Raw genomic sequence first — 22851 nt, 5'->3', positions numbered from 1 at the left:
AAAATAAGCCAGTCAGAGAAACACAAATACCATATGATCTCGCTCAAATGTGGAATTTTAAGAAACAAAACAAAAGAACAAAGGGAAAAAAGAAAGAAACGAACCAAGAAGCAGATTCTTAACTATGGAGAACAAACCGATGGTTACCAGAGGGGAGCTGGGTGGATGGATGAGGGATACAGGCATGGGAGATGAAAAAAAGAAGAGTTCTAATCACTTGGGCTAACTGTATGGAAGAAAACGTTTTATAATCCGACGTTTCTTTTTTAAAAACAGCTTTATTAATACATTGTACACCTTCAAGTTCATATGTTTAATGTATGAAAGTGAATGGGTTTTAATACATTTACAGAGTTATGTAACTATTACCATATCCAATTTTAGAACATTTTCATTTCCCCTTAACCCTTTCTTCCCACTCCTTTCCCGAGGCACTCACTGAATCTATTTTCTGTTTCTGTGGATTTGCTTGTGTCTTTTTGTTTTATTACTGGCTTCTTTCACTCAGCATGATTTTTGAGATTCATCTATCTTATAACATATCTGTAATCCATTTTGTTTTATTGGTAATAATATTTTATTGTATAGATAGCCAACATTTTGTTTAAGCATTAGTTGATGAACTTTGGGTTGTTTCTACTTTTTGGTTATTTTGAAAAATGTTTCTTTAAACATCTATATTTAAGTTTTTGGGTAGACACCTAACAGTGGAATTGCTAGGTTGTAGAGTAATTCTATTTTTAACATTTTGAAGAACTGCCATAAGAACTCCCAAAACTTGCATCATTTTACATTCCTGCCAGCAGGGTATAAAGGTTCCAATTTCTTTACATCCTCTCAGCACTTGTTATTGTCTTTTTTTTGATTATAGCCATTCTGGTCGATGTAAATTGCTTATCTCATAAAGCCGGTGTTTCTTAAGCAGACCCATGTAGGGTCTATAGATATTTTCTGGAAGATCTAAGAGTTCTAAGAATTTACTTTTTTAAAAAATTTTTCACGTTGATGGTAACTGGAAAAAAAAGTGATAGGACTGTACGTGGATCACCTACCCACCTTATAACCAAGAACTGGCACACTCTTTCAGTGTCCACGTTACTTTGTGTTTAAAAGGCCATTGGCACCAAACAATAAAACTTGAATTTTAACATGTTAATGGGAATAGAGCAAGGCGTAATTATACAAATCATATATTTCTCCCAAGAGCAGCCAAATTATATTTGGTTTCTGCTCAAGTGGTGCTATAATACGGAATGGACATTTTGCAGGACTTAAATAGAGAAATGGTTAGATTATTGAGTTATCAAAGTATTACGATATATGTAAAAGAACATTATCCATCTTAGTGCACCTGATAGCAGTTCTGATTGTTCTTTACCTGTGATTTGGTTCATGAAAAGACTGTCACATTGAATTGTAATAAAATTATTTTTCTTTAGTTTTTTTTGGTGTTTATATGTAAATGTGCTTTGGCTTTGTAATTATGAAACTCTGGTTGTATGTTTGTATATACTTAAGCAACATTGTAATAAAAAAACAAACATTTGAGAATCATTATCCTTATTTCTTTTAAAGGGGTCCACATATTTTTTTTAAAGATTGTATTTATTTGAGAGAGAGACAGAGACAGAGACAGTGAGAGAGAGCACAAGCCAGAAGGAGAGGGAGAAGCAGGCTCACCACTGAGCAGGGCCCAATGCGGGCCTTGATCCCAAGAGCCTGAGATCATGACCTGAGCCAAAGGCAGACGCTTAACCGACTGAGCCACCCAGACATCCCAGGGATGCACATATTATTTGAGTTTCATAATCACTATTGTTTATATCTTTAAGTTTAAATGCTCTTTGTTTTTTAAAAGATTTTATTTATTTATTTATTTATTTATTTATTTATTTATTTATTTATTTGAGAGAGGGAGAGGGAGTGTGAGTGCGAGTGCGTGCCTGCGCAGAGGAAGGGCAGAGGGGAGGGAGAGAGAGGAACAAGCAGACTCTTTGCTGAGCAGAGCCCTAGGTGGGACTGGATCTCAGGACTCTGAGACCAGGACCTGACAGCCGCTTAACCAACTGAGCCACCCAGTTGCCCCTTGGCTCTTTGTTTTTGGAGGCAGGTGGGTAGCTCTAGAATATGTGTCCTGTGGGATTTGAAGTTTGTGTTTTTATTTGTTCGAAGTATAATTTAAGTAATTTTGTAAATGATTTGTTTTAAAAGCTACCCTAAAGGCAGTATTAAAGAAAAATTATTTCTTTGTAAGTATACTTACATATTTTTCACAACTTTCATTTTCACTGATAACTTTTAACTTCACAGGTAACCAGTATGCATTTCCAAAGCTTTTGGCTATGTTTGGGTCTTCTGTTCACCTCAATTAATGCAGAATTTATGGATGATGGTGTTGAGATGGAAGACTTTGATGAAAATTCAGAAGAGGCTGATGTGAATGAAGGTGAACTCTCCTCAGAGGTAAGGTTATTGAGAAATGAGTTGTAAGCTATTCCTTGACAGGATGCAGAGGAGAGTGACCTCTTAAGATTCATTTCAGTTCTAAGAGTATTCATTTTCTAAACAAATAGGAAAACACTGTTTTTTCCCAACGATTTCTTGCTATGTTTTAGAGTGCCTGTGTATGACAGAAATGTATGCATTGTACCTAGCACCGTTTTATTACAAAGAAAATACGGGGAAGGAGTTTACTATCAGCACAGGAATTTGTCACTGCTGAGGGACTGGTGGACTTCTGTCTAAGAGAAAGGTTTTCAATCTTTCTTCTGACGTTGCCAGCCCTCTTCAGATAGGAGATAAGGTAGTATAATTTGCAGTTCTCCTACAAGTACAGGAAGTCGGTTTCCTTATTTCTCTGCGGAAAGGAAATGCTAATGAGGAGGATGAATTAGAAAGGGAAGTGATCATGAGGTAGGCCTTTAATAAGGCTCACCCATGTTTGTGGCTCAGCATTGTTAAGATGTGGTTTGGGGGGGGGACTAACAGGAGTCTGAAAAGCCTTGTGGAGATTTTTGTACATCCTGACAATCCAGAAGAATTTTACACTGAGGAATATTCATAGATAATATTGGGACAAGCAGACATTTTTTCAGAGATCTTTTTGATGGTAAGAATGCATCAATGGTATCGTGCTAGCAGCTGCTTAAAGGGCTGAGGACCATAGCATATAGCTTTTACAGACTTCGCCTCACTTAGAGAGTTTTTTATCTGCGAAGGAAAGTGTTGTTTAGCTGTTTAAGCTAAATATTCTTTCTCTTGTTAAATTTTAAACTCCACAAGGACATTTCGTTTAAAACCTACTTATGCAACCTACAGAAGTAAGTAATCAAAGTGCCGATGACTGACGTAGGGCACAGCTCCTGCAAGGGTCGTTGGAGGTTAATACTTCAGAGGAGTTGGGAGATACCTACCACTTTAACTGCATTTGGTGATATTTGAAAAAATGATAGGAATGGAATCTTGACCTTTCAGTGATTATGTGGAATTGTGTTTGATTATTGATTTCCACACCCCTTAAAGAGACAGGAAATGTACTATTAGGTTGGGGTAGAGATAGTGAATAGAAAAAATACTTCTGCATCCTTTTCCCTAAAGGCTGAGAAAAGAAATCTCATAATCATACAGGTAAAATCACAGCGATGCAGTAAGGGCCCAAATTGATCTGTTACTTTAGGCAAAATTTATTCATTCATCATCAGTTCAAATTATCTTTTGAATCAAATTTGTCAATGAATTGTTCTGTTGGTATGTTCTGTATAGCACCGCAGTTAAGTGTATAAGCTTTGGAGCCAGACAGCCTGAGCTCCTATCATGTCCTATAACTATCTAACTGTGCGACAGTGGATGTAACATGGGTGCAGTAATAACATTTTGCTCAAAGAAGTCTTACGCGGATTAAAAGAACCACCGTATCACCACCACCAATACCATTATCATTACAGCAGCTGACACTTACAGGGCCCTTGAAACCGTGCTTTGCAGATAATTGCTTTGCAGTGCTTTCTCTATTGAATCGTTTTCTTCTTTGGGTTCCTAATCTCTCAAAATGGTATCCTCATCCTCTATCATGTAACAGTGAAATTTAAGAGTTAATTTTAAACTAGTCTACGTGCTTGCTACATTTTTCATCTTACATGTGTTGGATCATGGTATTTCCTCTATTTCTAATGATTTGTATTCTCAAATATTGTCACCTGTTAGGATCCTCTCAAGGCCATGTCATGAGGCCTTCTCTAACAGAGTTTTCCCCATCCCTCCTGTGTTAGAAGGAATCAGTGTATTCTCTGTTTGCACTTACAGCATTTTTTTTCTGGCATTGTATCTCTGATGCTCTCTTATATCTTACTGCACTAGGATACGAAATTTTGAGGCCACATCACCTTTTATGTTTTTTACTTATATGTGCATTACATACTGTGTTCTTAACTAGTGAGATTATTTAATTAAAATATTTGCAAAGATGAATAACTTTAGATTTAAAAACATCTATTTTCTAGATTAAATATAAGACACCTCAACCTATAGGAGAAGTATATTTTACAGAAACTTTTGATAGTGGAAGGTTGGCTGGGTGAGTATTCAAGAGAATGTTTTCTTTGATTTAATTAGCTTTTTTGAAGTTATTGGTTATTGGTCTATGAAAATTGCCTCTACTACAAAACTATAAAAAATGTTAAAGTACTTTATTTGGCAGTGTGAACCAGTACCTTGATGCTTTTTTGTTATTGATAGAAATGTTTAACTTGAGTTACTCATTTATACAAAGAAAATAATACAAATGAATTATGAATATAAAGTAAAAATTTATAAAATTTCTTCATTCCTAAAGACATATTATTAATCTGATTTCAGATGACAAATTCAAATTACTGTTCCATCCTAAATATTGGTAAAAAAAATAAATGTTACTATTTAATATTATATACTAGACACTGTCCAAAGTAGGTAGGTAGGTACTATCTTTATCTCCATTTTACAGGTGGGGAAACTGAGGCTTAGTATATCTTATATATGATCATACAACTAGTAAATTGTGGATTCCAAATAGGATTTAACCCTAGCCTTGCAAGATTCTATATGGGCATCTTTATTTAGCCTCTAAGCATTTATTTTTTAATGAGAAGTTACTGTTGAGTAATGTTTTGTTGTATTTCTAATATGCATTGTGTCTATAAATTGCTGGTTTTATTTTTAATGATATGTATTTGTTTTTATCTTTATTTACAGGTGGGTCTTATCAAAAGCAAAGAAAGATGATACAGATTCAGAGATTTCCATATATGATGGTAAAATATTTATTTAAATATTCACTAAAACTAGAATGACCGTGAGTTCACTAGCTTTTGAGATTATGTTTCTATTATATATTTCTATTCTATTTATATATAAATATATATGTAATATATATTCTATTATATTTCTATGATATTTTAAGATTATTTCTATATTTCTAATAATATATATGTACACTATTTGGGGTCTGGGGCCCCATCATGCTTCACAACAGAACGTTCAGTCTTTTGTCTCCTTTTGATACTTCCGGAAGTCCCTGGGTGATCCATGCTTAAGCCGCCATCTGGTTTCCTAACTCAGAAGAGTTGAATTTTCACTCCCCCGCGGTAGTCACTGCATGTCCAGCAGCAGTGTTTCTCCAGCTCCTGCTGTTCTCTGTTGTTTATCTCGAGCATGGGCACATCTACATCAAGTTGTAGCTGAGGGCAAGATTCTCCTCGCCAGTGCAGAGCAGCGTCATTTATAAAGCTACAAGATATGTGGGTACTGCTGGAGCCTGCATCTCCAGGCCTTATATCCACTGTCACTGGGTCTCTGCTAGGAATATCTTCAGGCTTAGCCATAGAGAGAAATGTCCTATATGCAAGGGTCTTTTCTTCCCTAACAGGACTTTTTCGGAGTATGATGAAAGAATTTCTTCCTCCTCCTCGTCTAAAATCAACCTCCTCCTTGGTTGTACCCTAAAGCAAGATCAGCCTCTTCTCAAGGTGACTGATCGTGGAAATTCCCTCTCTCAGAGGACTTCGTACCCATAAGGATGTGACCTCACACACAGACTCCAACAGGCTGTAACATGAGGACAATGGGTGTCAACTGTCTACTTTCTTTTCCTAGTTCATTTAGTGTGAGATGAAGATTGTATGCATGTCTTCCTTTTATAATTTCATTGATTGAAAAGTCAGAGAAGTACAATCCAGTTTTAGCTAAGAAAATGAAACCATTCCCGGATAGGAGAAAACAAAGGCCGCCATGCATACAGTTGCAGATATTATTTCTTATTTAAAATTTTTTTTTGTTTTCCCCAAATCAACCTTTTTTAAAAAATTTAAGTTTAGTTAATTAACATATAATATATTATTTGTTTCAGGGGTACAGGTCTATGATTCATCAGTCCTATATAATACCCAGTGCTCATTACAACACATACCCCCCCCAGTGTCCATCACCCAGTTACCCCATCCCTCAACCCCCTTCCCCTCCAGCAACCCTCAGTTTGTTTCCTGTGATTAAGAGTCTCTTAAGGTTTGTCTCCCTTTCTGATTTTGTCTTATTTTTTCCTCTTTTCCCCTATGATCCTCTGCCTTGTTTCTTCAATTCCACATATGAGTGAGATCATATAATAATTGTCTTTCTCTGATTGACTTATTTCACTTAGCATAATACCCTCTAGTTCCATCCACATTGTTGCAAATGACAAGATTTCATTCTTTTTGTAGGCTGCGTAGTACTCCATTGTGTGGTATACATATTCATCTTCTTTATCCATTCACCTGTTGATGGACATCTGGGCTCTTTCCATAGTTTGGCTATTGTGGACATTGCTGCTATGAATATTGGGGTGCAGGTGTCCCTTCAGATTACTACATTTGTATCTTTGGGGTCAGTACCCAGTAGTGCAATTGCTGGGTTGTGGGGTAGCTCTATTTTCAACTTTTTGAGGAACCTCCTTACTGTTTTCCAGAGTGGCTGCACCAGCTTGCATTCCCACCAACCAGTGCAGGACGGATCCCCTTTTTCCACATCCTCGCCAACATCTGTCGTTTCCTGATTGTTAATTTTAGCCATTCTGACTGTTGTGAGGTAGTATCTCATTGTGGTTTTGATTTGTATTTATCCCTGATGCCGAGTGACGTGGAGCAGTTTTTCATGTGTCTGTTGGCCATTTGGATGCCGCCTTTGGAGAAATGTCTCATCTTCTGCCCATTTCTTGATTGGGTGATTTGTTCTTTGGGTGTTGAGTTTGACAAGTTCTTTATAGATTTTGGATACTAGCCCTTTATCTGATACGTCATTTGCAAATATCTTCTTCTATTCTGTCAGTTGTCTTTTGGTTTTGTTGACTGTTTCCTTTGCTGTGCAGAAGTTTTTTATTTTGATGAAGTCCCAATAGTTCATTTTTGCCTTTATTTCCCTTGCCTCTGGAGATGTGTCTAGCAAGAAGTTTGTGTAGCTGAGGTCACAGATGGATTCCTGTGTCAGATTTAGGCCTTTCATCCATTCTGAGTCTATTTTGTGTGTGTTGTAGGGAAATGGTCCAGTTTCATTCTTCTGCATGTGTCTGTGCAATTTTCCCAACATCATTTGTTGAAGAGACGGTCTTTTATTCCATTGGATATTCTCTCCTGCTTTGTCCAAGATTAGTTGACCATAGACTTGAGGGTCCATTTCTGGGTTCTCTATTCCGTTCCATTGATCTGTGTGTCTGTTTTTGTGCTAGTACCATACTGTCTTGATTATTACAGTTTTGTAATAGAGCTTGAAGACCGGAATTGTGATGCCACCAGCTTTGGTTTCCTTTTCGACATTCCTTTGGCTATTTGGGTCTTTTGTGGTTCCATACAAATTTTAGGATTATTTGTCCCAGCTCTGTGAAAAAAGTTGATGGTATTTTGATAGGGATTGCATTGACTGTGTAGATTGCTCTAGGTAGCGTAGACATTTTAACAATATTTGTTCTTCCAATCCATGAGCATGGAACTTTTTCCATTTCTTTGTGTGTTCCTCAGTTTCCTTCATGAGTGTTCTATAGTTTACTGAGTACAGATCCTTTGCCTCTTTGGTTAGGTTTATTCCTAGGTATCTTATGGTTTTGGGTGCAATTGTAAATGGGATCTACTCCTTAATTTCTCTTTCTTCTGTCTCATTGGTGTATAGAAATGCAACTGATTTCTGTGCATTGATTTAAAATTTTGTTTTCTTTTTCCCAAATAATCTGTCATGAAAAAATCTTATTGGTCACTGCTGGTAAATAATTAGTAAGTCAGTGTTTTGGGTTTTAGTTTAATTAGTTTGTTTTATATTTTAGGAAGATGGGAAATAGAAGAATTGAAAGAAAACCGAGTGCCTGGTGATAGAGGCCTGGTACTGAAATCTAGAGCAAAGCATCATGCGATAGCTGCTGTATTAGCAAAGCCCTTCATTTTTGCTGATAAACCCTTGATCGTTCAGTAAGTTTTATTATGTTTTTCAGTACTTTTTCTGAAATTTGTGTTAGTTTTGTATAATTTGGCTTCTGAATATAGTTGTGATGGGTATAAAATGGGCATAAAAATCCAGATTTCTTTTTCAGTTTCACTTACTTAAATATATAATGCATGTGTGTACACAGACACTCTGAGGTTTTGAGGGAAAGCCAGGTTGATTTAAAAATTATATAATATATATGTAATATAAAAAATTCTGCCACCATAGACTATAAAATACATACTAAAGTAACCATTTTTATTTTAACTCTTTTCTTAAAATTACTTGCTCTGAGGATATTAACTTCAGTATATTCAGAATAAAACCATAAATGTTGCTGTTAAACCAGGTATAAGATTCAAAGGAAACATTTATTTTAAAAAGGACATGTGTATATAGATCAGTGTCTTTCCACCTTTTATTTTTTTAATTTTTTAAAATTTAAATTCAAATTAATTAACATATAGTGTATTATTAGTGCCAGAGGTAATTCAGTGATTCAGCAGTTGCATATAACCCCCAGTGTTCATTCCATCAAAGGGCACATGTTTTCACAGACAATCCTTCCCTCCCCTCACCCACAACGTACCATAAACTAGTTTTATTACAATGTTGCTTACATGTATACTGTCATAGAATCAGGTATAAATTCTTCAAGATTCACCTACATAAATTGGATATAAAACAAGATAGATCTATACAAATATAATTACAAAGCTGATAAAATTCGAATTCAAAACAAAGAAAAGGAAATACGTAAATGTTATTTTATCCGTTATGTTAGAAGATTTGGCTGTCCAAATTTAATGACAACACAAATATTAACTGTGAAGTATATCACTCTAGAATCCCTTCAGGTTTTTTGTTAACATGTTACACATGTTCCTACATAGGATAACTAAAATGCCATTTTTGTGTTTTAGAGATTTAAAATAATATGGCATTTGGTGTAACTGGCTTCATTTCTCACTTGTGTCGCTTTGGCTTAGTTGCACTGTCACGTCAATAAATATAAAGTTTTAAATAATGTCAAAGAGTATGTGACTATTATTTTAACAAATTAAAAATATTTTTACAAGTACTTATTGGAACTAATATTTGAGCTTGATATCATTTGTCATTATTCAGGGTTTGGCTTTTCTTTTTTCTTGAAAGTTTGAAAGTAAATCCTATTATTCTGTTGAAACTTAGTTGAATAGAATATCACTTTCTATTTTGACCTTTTGTGGCTTAAATGAAAGAGTAAAGAAAAATAATAGAAAGTGTAATATTTTCAGAGTAAAATGAATCAAATTTAGTATTTTCAGAAGGTATAAATCACTGCTAGGGAAGTAAGCAAAAGATAGAAGCAAAGATTGGATAATAAGTCTAGAAGAATTATTAAGTAATTGTGAAATTATGTCCTGAAAAAAAGAAAAGGGGTCCAAGAGGAATTGAATAGCAGTCTTTGATATGCTTAAAAACAACTCAAAGAAGGAGAATGAGTGTCTTCTCTTAATATTGGTAAAATGAAATGGGATAAAGAAATTTTATATTAACTACAATAAATACAATGGATTCATAATATAACTTTACTCTAAAGCTGCTTTTCCCAAATGGTGTACATGTTAAAATGCATTATGTGGTCATGTAAGTTTTAGTAACGAAGAATATCCTAACTGTAGACATAAGGAAGCATATTTGCTTGCCCATTAATGACTTGGAGAAGGAAGTTCTACATGCAAAAACCTGTTTTTAACTTCAGTATTGTGTCCTCCAGACATATTTGACCACAGAATTTTCCCCTGTAATGATAATTACTACTTCATAGGACCGTGTAGGGAATAATACTCTCAGAAAATAGGGTTGCCACATACTCTTACACGTCTTCGTTTTTCCTGTGACGAAGGAATAGCAGCAGTCGAGCTATAGGACACACATTTCACTGATCTCTAATCCACTACAAATTGTTTACATTAGGCACAAGTTCATGATTTGAAAACTCTGGAAGTTTGCAGTGTAAGAAATAGACATAATGATTGGGTCTAGGCATATTACAACCACAAAGCTGTGTTCATATTTATGGAGACAGTTTATAACATTTTTTTTCAGTTCTTACCTTTTCACAGAACCCTTTGTCCTTATATCACCTATAATAAAACTATCTTTTTATTTTATTTTACCTAAAATAATATTTACCTTTCATTCATGCTGTGCACCATTTCTTTTACTTTATAGTCTATAAAAACATGTTCCATGAGAACAAATTTGTCACCTACTGCTTAAAAATAGTGACAAGGCTTTGAGGAAAACAAACTGTCCTTTATTTGAAAAATGAAAATGAACAAACCCTTTCTTTTGATCATAACAGAATTAACATTTTGGGCATCTGCCCATTGCCGTGCATGGTATTATTTAAGCATCACAATCCTTTGAGGTCCTTGAGCTTGAATAATGTGGCTTTACCCCCACGTGTCACTAGAGTAAGTGGCAGAATCAAGAATAAATCTCAGGTCTCTCTGGCTCCAGAATACATGATGGTAACCACCGTTGTAGACGTCTTGAGAAACAAAGCAGAGTAGAGAGGAGGGGGAAGATCACCATAATCTGGCAACTCAGACAATCACTTAAAATTTTACTGTATTTCCTTTGTTCTTTTCAGTGCAAAATATATACACTAATTAGGTTCAAACTGTCAGAGTTTTGTCTGCTATTTTTCTCTTGCTTTTACTTTTGTATCACTGCAGTTCTGTTTTTTTTTTTAAGAATCATTTAAAAACTCCTGTTGTTTCTCTAGTTTTCATCTCTTTTTCCCGGAATTCATCAAACCGAGTTACAACCGTTTTGGTTTTTACTGTTTTTCTCTCTGAGGGCTATTTCATTGATTATTTCACATGAAATTCAATAATTTACCAAAAATTCCTCCTAAATACTGCTTGATATGTCTGTGTCTATTGCCTAAACAAGACCATTTCCTTTAAAAAAACAAAAACAACAAAATCTTTTTCTGAAAGTGACACAGCGTTGCAAATCCATGAAAAGGCTCTCACGTCAGTTCACTCTTTCTGTTGTGCTTCTGTATTTCCTGGCTGTTAAGGTGTGAAATACTCCAGGTTATTGATGGATGATGAACTCTCTTTGGCTAGAGGTATTTAATTAAGTGTACAAGTTAATTAATATGGTTTAGGTATAGTTGAGTTAAAATACAAATTAGTGAACTGGATCTATCTAAGATCTACCAGCAGTTTCTTAGACATCTGTTGCTGTAGCTATGGTCCTTATAATCTTCATTTTGTAGTTTATAAAGAAATATGTATGTTGTATACCTTATCTGAATTTGAAGTTTCCTGCTATAGTTTTAAAGTATCTTATCCTTACTTCAGCAGTTTTGATGGAAAAAAATTATTTCAGCAAGTTGGTTGGCTTTTCTGTAGTTGATTATAATAATTCTATTTTTAGTGTTTTAAGGATGTGCATAGAACAAGCATTTCTGCCTCTTCCCTACACGTTGTGCGTATGCTTTGTAAGAGCTTTCTGGTGATGTAAAACATTTATGTGTAAATGAATTGAGAGTAATACATTCGATTTTGAAGAGCAATTAGCAATTTTTTATTTATCAGCAGTATGATTCTTTTTCCCTTCATTTAGATATGAAGTAAATTTTCAAGATGGTATTGATTGTGGAGGTGCATACATTAAACTCCTAGCAGACACTGATGGTTTGAATCTGGTATGATATTTTAATGTTTAAGAAAACCTTATTAAAGTTAATGTTTTTAAGGAGTAATTGAGAAAACTGAAATTTTTATTTTCAGCTGAAATCAAAAAGAACCTTAAAAACCTTTAACCAGCATGAGTTTATATAGCTTGCAGAGCGTGCCTTCAAGTTTCCTACACAACCGTGTTCCTTGATGGCATCAGTTTTGTAATCTTTAGCAACATAATAAAGTTTGCCACGTCTATAAGTAAAAAATAACATGGTGCTTATAAATGTCATCAAAAGATCAGCTTAGAGTTACTTTCTTTACAAATTAAGAATTGGAAGTTTGTTCGGAGAAGTAAAATAACAGAGCAAAGCAGTAAAACGAAACGGCCAAAGAACCACATAAAAAAGGTGGGCCAGTTTAGGGGCTGGCAGTCCACAAAAAATAATGGGGGTAAAAATGTTTTGAGAATGAAGCGAGTGTATCAGGTTGGAGACATTTCTTGTAGCATTCTCCTGCTGGGGGCTGGGTCCAGGCTTCTGCATTTAACAGACATAAGATAAATGAGACATCAGTGAGATATTTGTCCGAATGCATGGCTGTGCATAGGCTGTGAAACATGGACTGAAGGATTCCTGTTACTATTATTAGGATTAGTTAAAGGGGAGGCCAGTTGTAGTGTATGTTGAAGCTCTGGGTTTGGGTGTCATAAGGTGACCATCATTCAAAGGTAATAATGACATAATAAAATTAAATGCTAGGTATTTTTCTAACTACTTTAGCTGATTAACTCAGTTAATCCTCAGAGAAACGTTATAAGGTAGGTGCTGTTATTATTTTCATATTGAAAAGGTAATGAAAGGGGACTACAACAAGGCTAAGAAATTTACTCAGAGCCACATACAGCTGTTTAAGTGGCAGTGGTAGGATTTGAACCCCGGTATCTGACAACAGATCCCATGCTTTTAACTAATAGGCCATGCCAAATAAAGAGAAATTAGTAGTAGTAAAACAGGGAGCATGTCTCTGTGTCTATTTTTGTGTCTGAATCTCTCTTCACTCTGTGCTCAGGAAGGTCATTTTCCGCTGTCTTCTTGAATGAGGAGTCACATTATAGTCTTAAAGACATAAGTATGCTTTCTCTATGCTTAATTTTCTTAACAAAATATTAATAATACAGATTTACATAAAGTAACTAAAGCTGCTTATGACGTTGGTAGGGTGGTTTCAGCTTCTGTCCTACATTTTTAGGAAGGAAGTAGCATGTGCATTTTTTAAGGAATCTTTTTTTGAAATAAAAATTTTCTTTTTTCTGCATCCTTTATTGTCACTTGTGTCAAATAATTCTTTGGTGATTTAGCATTTAATACATTTTTATAACCTCTACCCAATTGGATAGAATAGAAAAATTCATTAAATACTCGAATTCTGGACTAATCCCAACACATCTCTCTTTGAAGGAAAACTTTTATGATAAAACATCCTATACCATTATGTTTGGACCAGATAAATGTGGAGAAGATTATAAACTTCATTTTATCTTCAGACATAAACATCCTAAAACTGGAGTTTTTGAAGAGAAACATGCCAAACCTCCAGACGTAGACCTTAAAAAGTTCTTTACAGACAGGAAGACTCATCTTTATACCCTTGGTATATCCTTTTAATTGATTCATTAATTCAAAAATATTTACTGACTACTGATATTTTCATGGCAGGTGCTTTGGGAGAAACAAACATGGATCCTACTTTTAAGGAGCTTATCTTTTCAGGATAATTATAATGCGTGTGGTGCAGGTAGAAAGTAAAGTGCCATATGAGAGGTGCAGGTGAGGTATGAGTTCAAAAGCAATATTCCTTCCAGTTTGGGGACTCAGAGAAAACTTAGGAAAGGAGATTATATATTAACTAGTTTTGAAGTGTGGCTAGATCATGGAAAATAGGAGGAGAGAAGGATATTTTAGGTGCTATGACATTAGTGGTGCTGTAAGATGAGGAAACTGGAAAATAAGATTAAAGAGGAAGAAGTCCTTGATGCCAAGCTCAGAAGCTTGGACTTTCCAGGCCATTGTGATTGTTGTTAGATCCTACCTCATGGTCCTCGTGGCACATATTTAAACTTTGAAAGAGAAAGTATTGAGCAACCACTTCATTAACATATTTAGCTTTACTTTAGTAAATAGGAGGTTCCATAGGCATTGAGCAGGAGTAACATAACAAGGGATTGTTTCTCCTCTTCCCAAGTATGTGTGGTTACGGAGCTTTGATGTGTCCGTGATTATTTAAAATCACAGCGTGTCTGGACCTGACAGGCCAACTCTGTCTAGGACTAAGGTACTTCAGTTTCCTTTCCAATGACTGCAATTGAAGAAACGTTCGTGTCTGCCAAGGCAATGACCAATTTTATTTTTAATGTCAGCATTGATAGTAAAGAGCTTTTTTTGAAATTAGAAAATAGAACTGGATGTTTTGGGGCACATAAACTATAGAGATAATGAGAAATTATAACTAGAACAGGACGAATGAATTTCATTAGACTTTGTACAAACTTGGTGAAAAGCAACTTGGTGTAATATATCAAAGACCGTAAGTTTATGTGTTTTGAAACCACAATTCCATTTTCAAGAATTTATCCAAAGAAAATAATCCGGAAGAAAGAAAATGAGCTATGTGTAAAAATATACTGTAAACTTAAAGCAACCCGAATATTACAGTAGGAATTTTATATACAGTACAAAAATGATACCTATGGAAGTGTTCAGCAACAGGGGAAAATGCTTATAATATTAAAATGTCAAAAGAAAATGAGATTCAAAGTGGAGGTGTATCACCATGGTGGCCATTAGACAAATTACGCAGTTCTAGAAAGACTAGAAAACCTGATACATATCGTGGTCTGTGCTAGGTACTTTGCTTAGAACCATCATGTGAGGTGAGCAGTTTCTCTCTATTTTACCTTAACTTGGGTTAAGTAACTTGCTCTAGGAAATAAAATAACTGGTAGGACTAGAATCGAAATTCAAGTCTGACTCTTAAACATTTGCTTTCTTACTACTACACACAAAAACTTTGTTGTACTAGGATTATTGAATGATTTTTAAAAATTTTTCTGTAATACTATTATATCTTTATAACATCATTTTGTAGGATGTTCTAAGAACCTTACAGAGTACCTTAAAAGGCTTTATAATCCAATGCCTTTTATTGTAAATTCACTTAAAATATTTGGTACAGTTTTAGACAAAGACATCTTTTCACATATGAGTATTTGTTACATGCTTTTTTGTTTCAACTGTAATTTTTAAAAATTTCAGTTGCAAAATTTATTCACATTATTTTCAAGATTTTTCTTGAGAAATGCCTTTTTTTGGAATCAGGAAGAATCTAGTACTTTTTTTACATTAAGATCTTACTCTTAGCTCTACTTAAATCTTGACTTTTCCTTTGGGTGGTAGTATAGTTTTATAATCTCAGCTGTAATAGAGGAGGAAACATGAAGGAAAAGAGAAGGGAGAAAATATTGAGTGTTTGCATTGTTTATCAGTATAAATTGTAGTATTTGATATTGATATAAGTAACTTGGTATTGTTGTGACTGAAACCTCTGGAGATTGTTCTTGCTTCAGAACTATTTCTTCAGAAAGTGGTAGCCCACTTACTAAGTCAGGATGGTCTTGACATTCATTGACAGCTCCTACTTCCTTAGCTTACTGAAAGCAAGTGTTAGGCATCTATTTTCTTCTACCATTCTTTGCAAAGATATAAAGTATATCCAGTGACCCCACCCCCCAAGTTTACAGAAGGAAGAGAGAACTTTTATTTTGTCATTACAATGGAAAAGGGGGTTCATTATGAAACTTTGGACTTGCGTACTTTTAGAGAGCTAGAGTTCACCTCCCAACAGACGTAAGTGTAAGCTTGAATATTTTCAATCATCCTTAAGATATTTTACACTACAGTGTATGAATCGTTGAATTTGAAATGCCAATGAAATTTTCTAGGAAATGATAGTAATGTATCAATGTGAATTCCCTGATTTTGGTGACTAGATTGGGGTTATGTAGGGCAATGTCCTCGTTTGTAGGAAATAGACATTAAAACATACAGGGATGGTGTGTGTGAAGTCAGTAACTTACTCTCAAGTGGTTCATGAAAAAATTTCTTTTTAGTGCACTTGCAACTTTTGAAGTTTGAGATAGTTTCAAAAAGTTATTTTGAAATACTGAAGAAGATTGGATTGCATTCTATAATTATAAAGAAGTGAAGCTGACTGATTGTGAGAGTCCCAAACTGAGTTAGCTATTGGATGTTCTTTATTTGAGAAGTATGGGGCATTTCATTAAATTATTTTTATTACTTAAGACAAAATTTTGTATTTGGTTTTAGACAACATTATAACTAGTTATCTTAACATACTTTGATTTAATACATTGTAATTCCTCGATTTCTGGTTGACAAAAAAATTTACCCGTGAAATTTAGGGTAGTTTTCTTATTTAGAAAATTACCTTTAAAATGTCAGTCATTATGATAAGTGTAATATATTTAAATTGGTCTTTAGTGATGAATCCAGATGACACATTTGAAGTATTAATCGATCAAATAGTTGTAAACCGAGGAAGCCTACTAGAAGATGTGGTTCCTGCTATCAATCCTCCCAAAGAAATTGAAGATCCCAATGATAAAAAGCCGGATGAATGGGATGAAAGAGCAAAAATCCCTGATCCTTCTGCTGTCAAGCCCGAAGACTGGTAAGTGAAGAATTCGGTAGCAAAGCATTAGTTGGTGGAATTCAATAATGCGATATTCCATATAAGTGAAGTTTACAACCAGTGAAGCATACTCTTTTAAACATTAAAATTACTTATTTTGACTATTATGGGTGAAATACTTTTCTACAATAGATTTTGTAGGGACACGTGGGTGGCTCAGTCAATTAGGGTCCGAATCTAGGTTTCGCCGCAGGTCATGATCACAGGGTTGTGAGATTGAGCCCTAAGTCCAACTCTGCTCTGGGCATGGAGCCTGCTTAAGATTCTGTCTCTCCCTCTCTTTTTGCCCCTCCCCTCCAAAAAAATCGATTTTGTATATCCTTGCCTTTTAATTATCTAAATTTTCATTTTAATTAATATTTTAATTTTCATGCCTTGTTCAGTATCTTTTTTCTGTTTCCAATGCTGTGTATGTGTGTATGTGGGGGGAGTCCCATGAATCTAAAACACCAACGCTTGACTTTTAATTCCTGGTCTGATCTTTATCATATATGTGTGTGCGTATTTTATACAGTTAGTCTTTTCAGTTAATGATTATTGGCCGTAAAATAGCCACTCATTCGACATCTTATAAAACTATATAGGATTCACTCATACTAGACTGCTTAGCTGAGTATTTGTGTTGTTTTCATGCTACAGGATTATGAGTGTTTTCCTTAAAAGAAATGTATTCAGTTCCTGAGTTCCCATAGCTATGAGTTCAGCTGGTGAGAGCTACCTGTCCGCTCACCCTAACTCACCCCGTTGTAGGAGGCAGGACGCTGAGAGCGGCTGGCTGCCTGGCTCTGGCTCAGGCTGTCTCCTGCGGTTGGAGTCAGGCGTTCATTGGAAGGTTTGACCCTGGCTGCTGGAGCATCTGCTTCCCTTTTTCACCGGCTTATGTGGCTGCTGTCAGGATGTGTCAGTGCCTTGCCGCTTGGGCCTCTCCTTCTGTGCGGTCCTGGCATGGTGGCTAGCTCCCCCAGAGGCAGTGGCCACAGAGAGGGAGAGAGCACAACCACAGAAATCATGGCGTCTTTTGTAACCTAACCTCAGAAGTGACCTGTCATCACTTCATCACTTCAGCTGCATTCTGTTTGTCACACAGGCTAACCCTGTCTGGTCATAAAGGTATAAATACTAAGGTATAATATGAAGGTATTATATGGGTATTATACGTTACTCTACGAAGGTATAAATACTAAGTATGATTTTGTTTTTTATTTCTTTTTTAGAGGGCTAGGGAGGGGCCGAGGGAGAGGGAGAGAGAGAATCTTAAGCAGGCCGCACACCCAGCATGGAGCCTGATGCAGGGCTCGATCTCACAACCCTGAGATCCTGACCTGAGCCAAAATCCACAGTGGATGCTTAACCGACTGAGCCACCCAGGCGCCCCACAATGTATGATTTTTAAAACTTCTGTTCTCAGTTTACTAAAGAGTTTTGTTTTTTTCCATGATTGGGTGTTGGATTTTGTAAAGTACTTTTGTGCATCTGGTGAGATGACCATGTGGGTTTTCTCTCTTATTTTCTTAGCGTGGTGTATTATATTGATTGATTTTCAATATTCGACTAACCTTGCAGTCCACCTGGTCAGCAAATATTGTCCTTTTTATATTTGTTGGATTCTCATTGTGTGTTTTCTGTCAGATTTATCAAAGTATACTTTTCATATAGGCTAATTCCTTTATTTTAGATATACAGTTCTATGAGTATTGACAGACATACACAATGATGTAACTACTGCCACAATCATGATATGGAATATTTCCATCATCCCAAAAAGGCCCCTCACGTCCTTTGTAATCAGTTTCTCCCACCCTTATCCCCTGCAACCACTGATCTGATTTTTTGTCTTTTAGAGCTTTTCCTTTTCCAGAATATCATATAAAATGGAATCATGTGGTATATAGCTTTTGTTTCTGGTTTCTTTCATTTAGAATAATACTTTTTGAAATTTATCCATAGTTTGTGTTTATCAGTGGTTAGTTTTGTTTTAGGGATTTATAGGGATTCAACATAATTTGTTTATCTAGTTACACATTGATGGAAATTTCGGTTGTTTCCAGTTGGGGCAATTTTGAATAAAACTGTTATAAACACTTGTGGACAGGGATTTGTGTAAACATAATTTTTCCTTTTTCTTGGGTAAATACCTAGGAGTGCGATTGCTGGATTATACAGTAAGTATATGTTTGAATTTCTAAGAAACTGACAAACTTTTCCAAAGGGTTATACCATTTTGCATTCACACTAATATTAAGAGTTATAGATCTTATATATTTATAGCATTTGGTATTATCTTTTTTTATTGAGATATAATTGACATATAACATTGTATTAATTTAGGTGTACAACATGTCTTGATATGTGTGTGAATTGCAAAATGATTAGCACATTAAGTGTAATTAACATCCATTACCACACAGTTACAAATTTGTGTGTGTGTGTGTGTGTGTGTGTGTGTGTGTGTTTGTGTGCATGTGTGTGATGGGAACTTTTAAGGTCTACTCTCTTAGCAACTTTCAAATATACAATACAGTATTATTAACTGTAGTCACCATGCTGTACATCACATCCCCAGGACTTATTTATTTTATAACTAGAGTTTTTACCTTTTGATCTTTTGATACTATCTGTTCTTTGTTTTTGTTTTTCTTTGGCTATTCTAAAAGGTTTGTAGTGATATCTAATGTAGTTTTAATTTGCATTTCCCTGATAACTAATCATGTTGAGCAAATTTTTACTCACTTCCCATTCAATCATTTCTTTGATCAAGTATCTTTTCAATTTTTTTAATTGGGTTATTTTTTATATTGAGTTATGGAAACTCTTTATATTCTGGATACAGGTATTAGTTATCTATTGCTATGTAACAAATTACCCCAAAACCTAGCAGCTTAAAACATTATATCACAGCTTCTGTGATCCAGGAATCTGAGAACAGCTTGCTGGATGTCGGCCAGAGTCCTCTCTTGGTTCCTTGCAATCTAGGCCTCTCCAGAGAGTAGCCCACAATATAGTAGGCTCTCTTCAAGGAGGAAAAAGTGAGGGAAGAGAGAGTGCAGAGAAGATGGAAGTCACAGTCCTTACCACATTAACAGGGTCCTCCACAAATCCATAGCTACCCAGAACCAATGATTATGACTTTATTTGGAATCAGGGTCTTTGCAGATGTAATCAAGTTAAGATGAGGTCATACTGAATTAGGGTGGGCCCTATATCCAATGTGACTGGTGTTCTTAGAAGAAGAGGGACATTTGGACAGATACAGGGAGAACGCCATGTGACAACTAAGGCAGAAATTGAAGTGATGCATCTACAAGGCAGGGAATGCCAAGTATTGCCAGCACCACGAGAAGTGAAGGAGAAGCAGAGAAGGATCCTCCCCTAGAGCCTTCAGAGAGAACAGGGCCCTGTCAAAACTTTGACTTCTAGTCTCCAGAGCTCTGTCATTGTAAGGCTGTAGTTTGTGGTACTTGGGTTACAGCGTTTCAGGAACTAATATATTGTCTCTTATAACTTAATCTTGGAAGTAACATCCCATCAGTGATTTCTGTTCATTAGTAGCGAGTTCTTAAATCCGACCCACACTCAAGGAGAGGGGAGCCTACATGGGCCTGAGTACCAGGAGGCAGGAATCATCGGGAACTATTTCAGAAGCCGCCCGCCTCAGTCCGAGATGACTGCAGAGCCGGCCCATTCCTTGATTCCGGCCTGTCAGAGGCCCTGAGCAGAGGACCCAGTAAGGGATCCCCTGATTCAGAAACCACATAGTAAACAGTATTTTAAGCCCCTAAATTTTGGGTTATGCAGCAATAGTCAACTAAGATATGTAGCATGCAGATATTTCCTCTCACTCTGGGGATTGTCCTAATTTTCTTAATAGAGAACAGAGTTTTTAAATTTTTATGAAGTCCAGTCTGTCAATATTTGTCTTTGATGATTCATGATTTTAGTGTCTTACCGAAGAAATCTTTGCCCGAGTGAATGTCATAAAGATTTGTGCTTTTTTCCTAGACAAATAATTTTGACTAAAACTCTGTTCCAAGTTAATTGTATGTAGTGTGAGATCTCAATCAAGATACAGATGTCTAATTGTTCCAACACCTCTCGTCATCACTAATGTCTGTAATGATCTGTACTGATGACTCCTCTTTCATTTCTAATATGGTAATTTGTTTTTTTGATGTATCTAACTAGAGGTTTATCAATAAAAAAATTTTTTTTAAAGATTTTGTTTATTTATTTGAGAGAGAGGGAGAGGGAGCAAGAGGGCACAAGCAGGGGGAGCGGCAGAGGGAGAGGGAGAAGCAGACACCCCATTGAGCAGGGAGCCTGACATGGGCTCAATCCCAGGACCCTGGGATCATGATTTGAGTGGAAGGCAGCCCCTTAACCAACTGAGCCACCCAGGCGCCCTGAGGTTTATCAATTTCATTGATCTTTTTCAAGAACTGGCTTTTGTTTTAGTTTTTCCCTTCTATTGACCTTTTTAAAATTTTGTTATTTACTTCCTTCTTACTTTGAAGCAAATTATTGCTTCTTTTTTTCAGGCTTATTAAATTAGAAAATCTCTTCTGATAGAAGTAGCTGTAAATTTTCTCTTAACACTGCTTTAACTATGTTTTACAAATATATGTCATTTGCAAGAACATTCAATTCATGTTTTTTAATTAGTGATTAGTGATTTTTTTCTTTGATCCATGTGTTTTTATTTTTATTTATTTATTTATTTTTAAAGATTTTATTTATTTATTTGACACAGAGAGAGACAGCCAGCGAGAGAGGGAACACAGGCAGGAGGAGTGGGAGAGGAAGAAACAGGCTCCCAGAGGAGGACCCCGATGTGGTTCTCGAACCCAGCACTCTGGGATCATGCCCTGAGCCGAAGGCAGATGCTTAATGACTGAGCCCCCCAGGCGCCCCATGATCCATGTGTTTTTAAATGTGTTGCTTTGGTGGCAATTATTTGTGGATTTCCCAGATACAATTTTCATTTTGACTCCCATCTTTTAATTCTGTTGTCAGAAAATTTACAAATGTCAATTACATCACTGTGGTTGAAAGCTTCTATATATTTATGGGTTTTCAGTCTGTTCTCTTACTGAGAGAAGAGTATTAAAATCTTTATGATGATGGATTTATCTGTAACTCCTCTGAGTTCTGTTAGTTTTTCCTTCGTGTATTTTGAAGATCTGTTACTACATCTGTTTTCAGTATTTCATGACCTCTTGAGGAGCTAACCACTCTATTGTTACAGAATAATATCCTTCTTTATAAACTCATGTAATACTCTGTCTTGACATCTGCTTTAGTCTCATACTGAGTCAACAGTCCTGCTTTCTTTTAAATCATGTTTCCATTGAATATTTTCCACTGTTGACCTGTAACCTATATATGCCTTTATTTTTAAAGTGATTTTCTGGTAGGCAACTTATATGTGGTCTTGTCTTTTAAGTGGAGTGTTTTAAACCATCTATATTTAATGTAATTATTAATATGGTTGGATATAAACTGTACTTGTTCTCTTCCTACTTGTTTTCTGTTTGTCCCATATATTCTGTGCTTTATAAAATATTTTCTTCCTGCCTTCTTTTAGATTATTTTTAGTCTTTTATTTTTTTCTTTCCTGTTGGCCTATTACCTTTTCCTCTGTGGCTCATTGTTTTAGTGTTGCTCTAGGGTTTACAATATGCATCTTTAATTTATTACAGTCTACTGTCATACCACTTTATGTCTACGTTAATCTTATAAGGGTCCTATATTTTCCTCCTTCCATCCTTCATGCTAGTATCATACATTTACTTCCTCTATCTATACTATGAAGGGCACACATATTTATTCTTCAGTCAGCATCTTTTAATCAGTTATTAGGAGAAAAGTTCTTTTATTTATTATTTAGTTATTGTTTCTGATACTCTTCTTTTGTGTAGATAAA

General features: G+C 35.5%; 1 protein-coding gene across 1 annotated transcript in view; it reads left to right on the top strand.

The window, feature by feature from the left end:
• Positions 1-22851, top strand: part of CLGN (calmegin) — a 51595-nt gene that overhangs the window by 12891 nt on the left and 15853 nt on the right. Inside the window, exons 2-8 of the mRNA XM_008685420.2 lie at positions 2311-2463; positions 4500-4573; positions 5230-5288; positions 8321-8462; positions 12106-12187; positions 13622-13814; positions 16721-16910. Coding sequence (XP_008683642.1) covers positions 2320-2463; positions 4500-4573; positions 5230-5288; positions 8321-8462; positions 12106-12187; positions 13622-13814; positions 16721-16910 — 884 coding nt within the window. The 5' untranslated portion in view covers positions 2311-2319. The remainder of the gene's footprint in view (positions 1-2310; positions 2464-4499; positions 4574-5229; positions 5289-8320; positions 8463-12105; positions 12188-13621; positions 13815-16720; positions 16911-22851) is intronic.

This window comes from Ursus maritimus, unplaced genomic scaffold, assembly GCF_017311325.1.
Source record: "Ursus maritimus isolate PB19 unplaced genomic scaffold, ASM1731132v1 scaffold_11, whole genome shotgun sequence".
Classification (NCBI taxonomy): domain Eukaryota; kingdom Metazoa; phylum Chordata; class Mammalia; order Carnivora; family Ursidae; genus Ursus; species Ursus maritimus.
The sequence above is the reverse complement of the archived record's forward strand: the minus strand, read 5'-3'. Positions and strand labels throughout refer to the sequence as shown.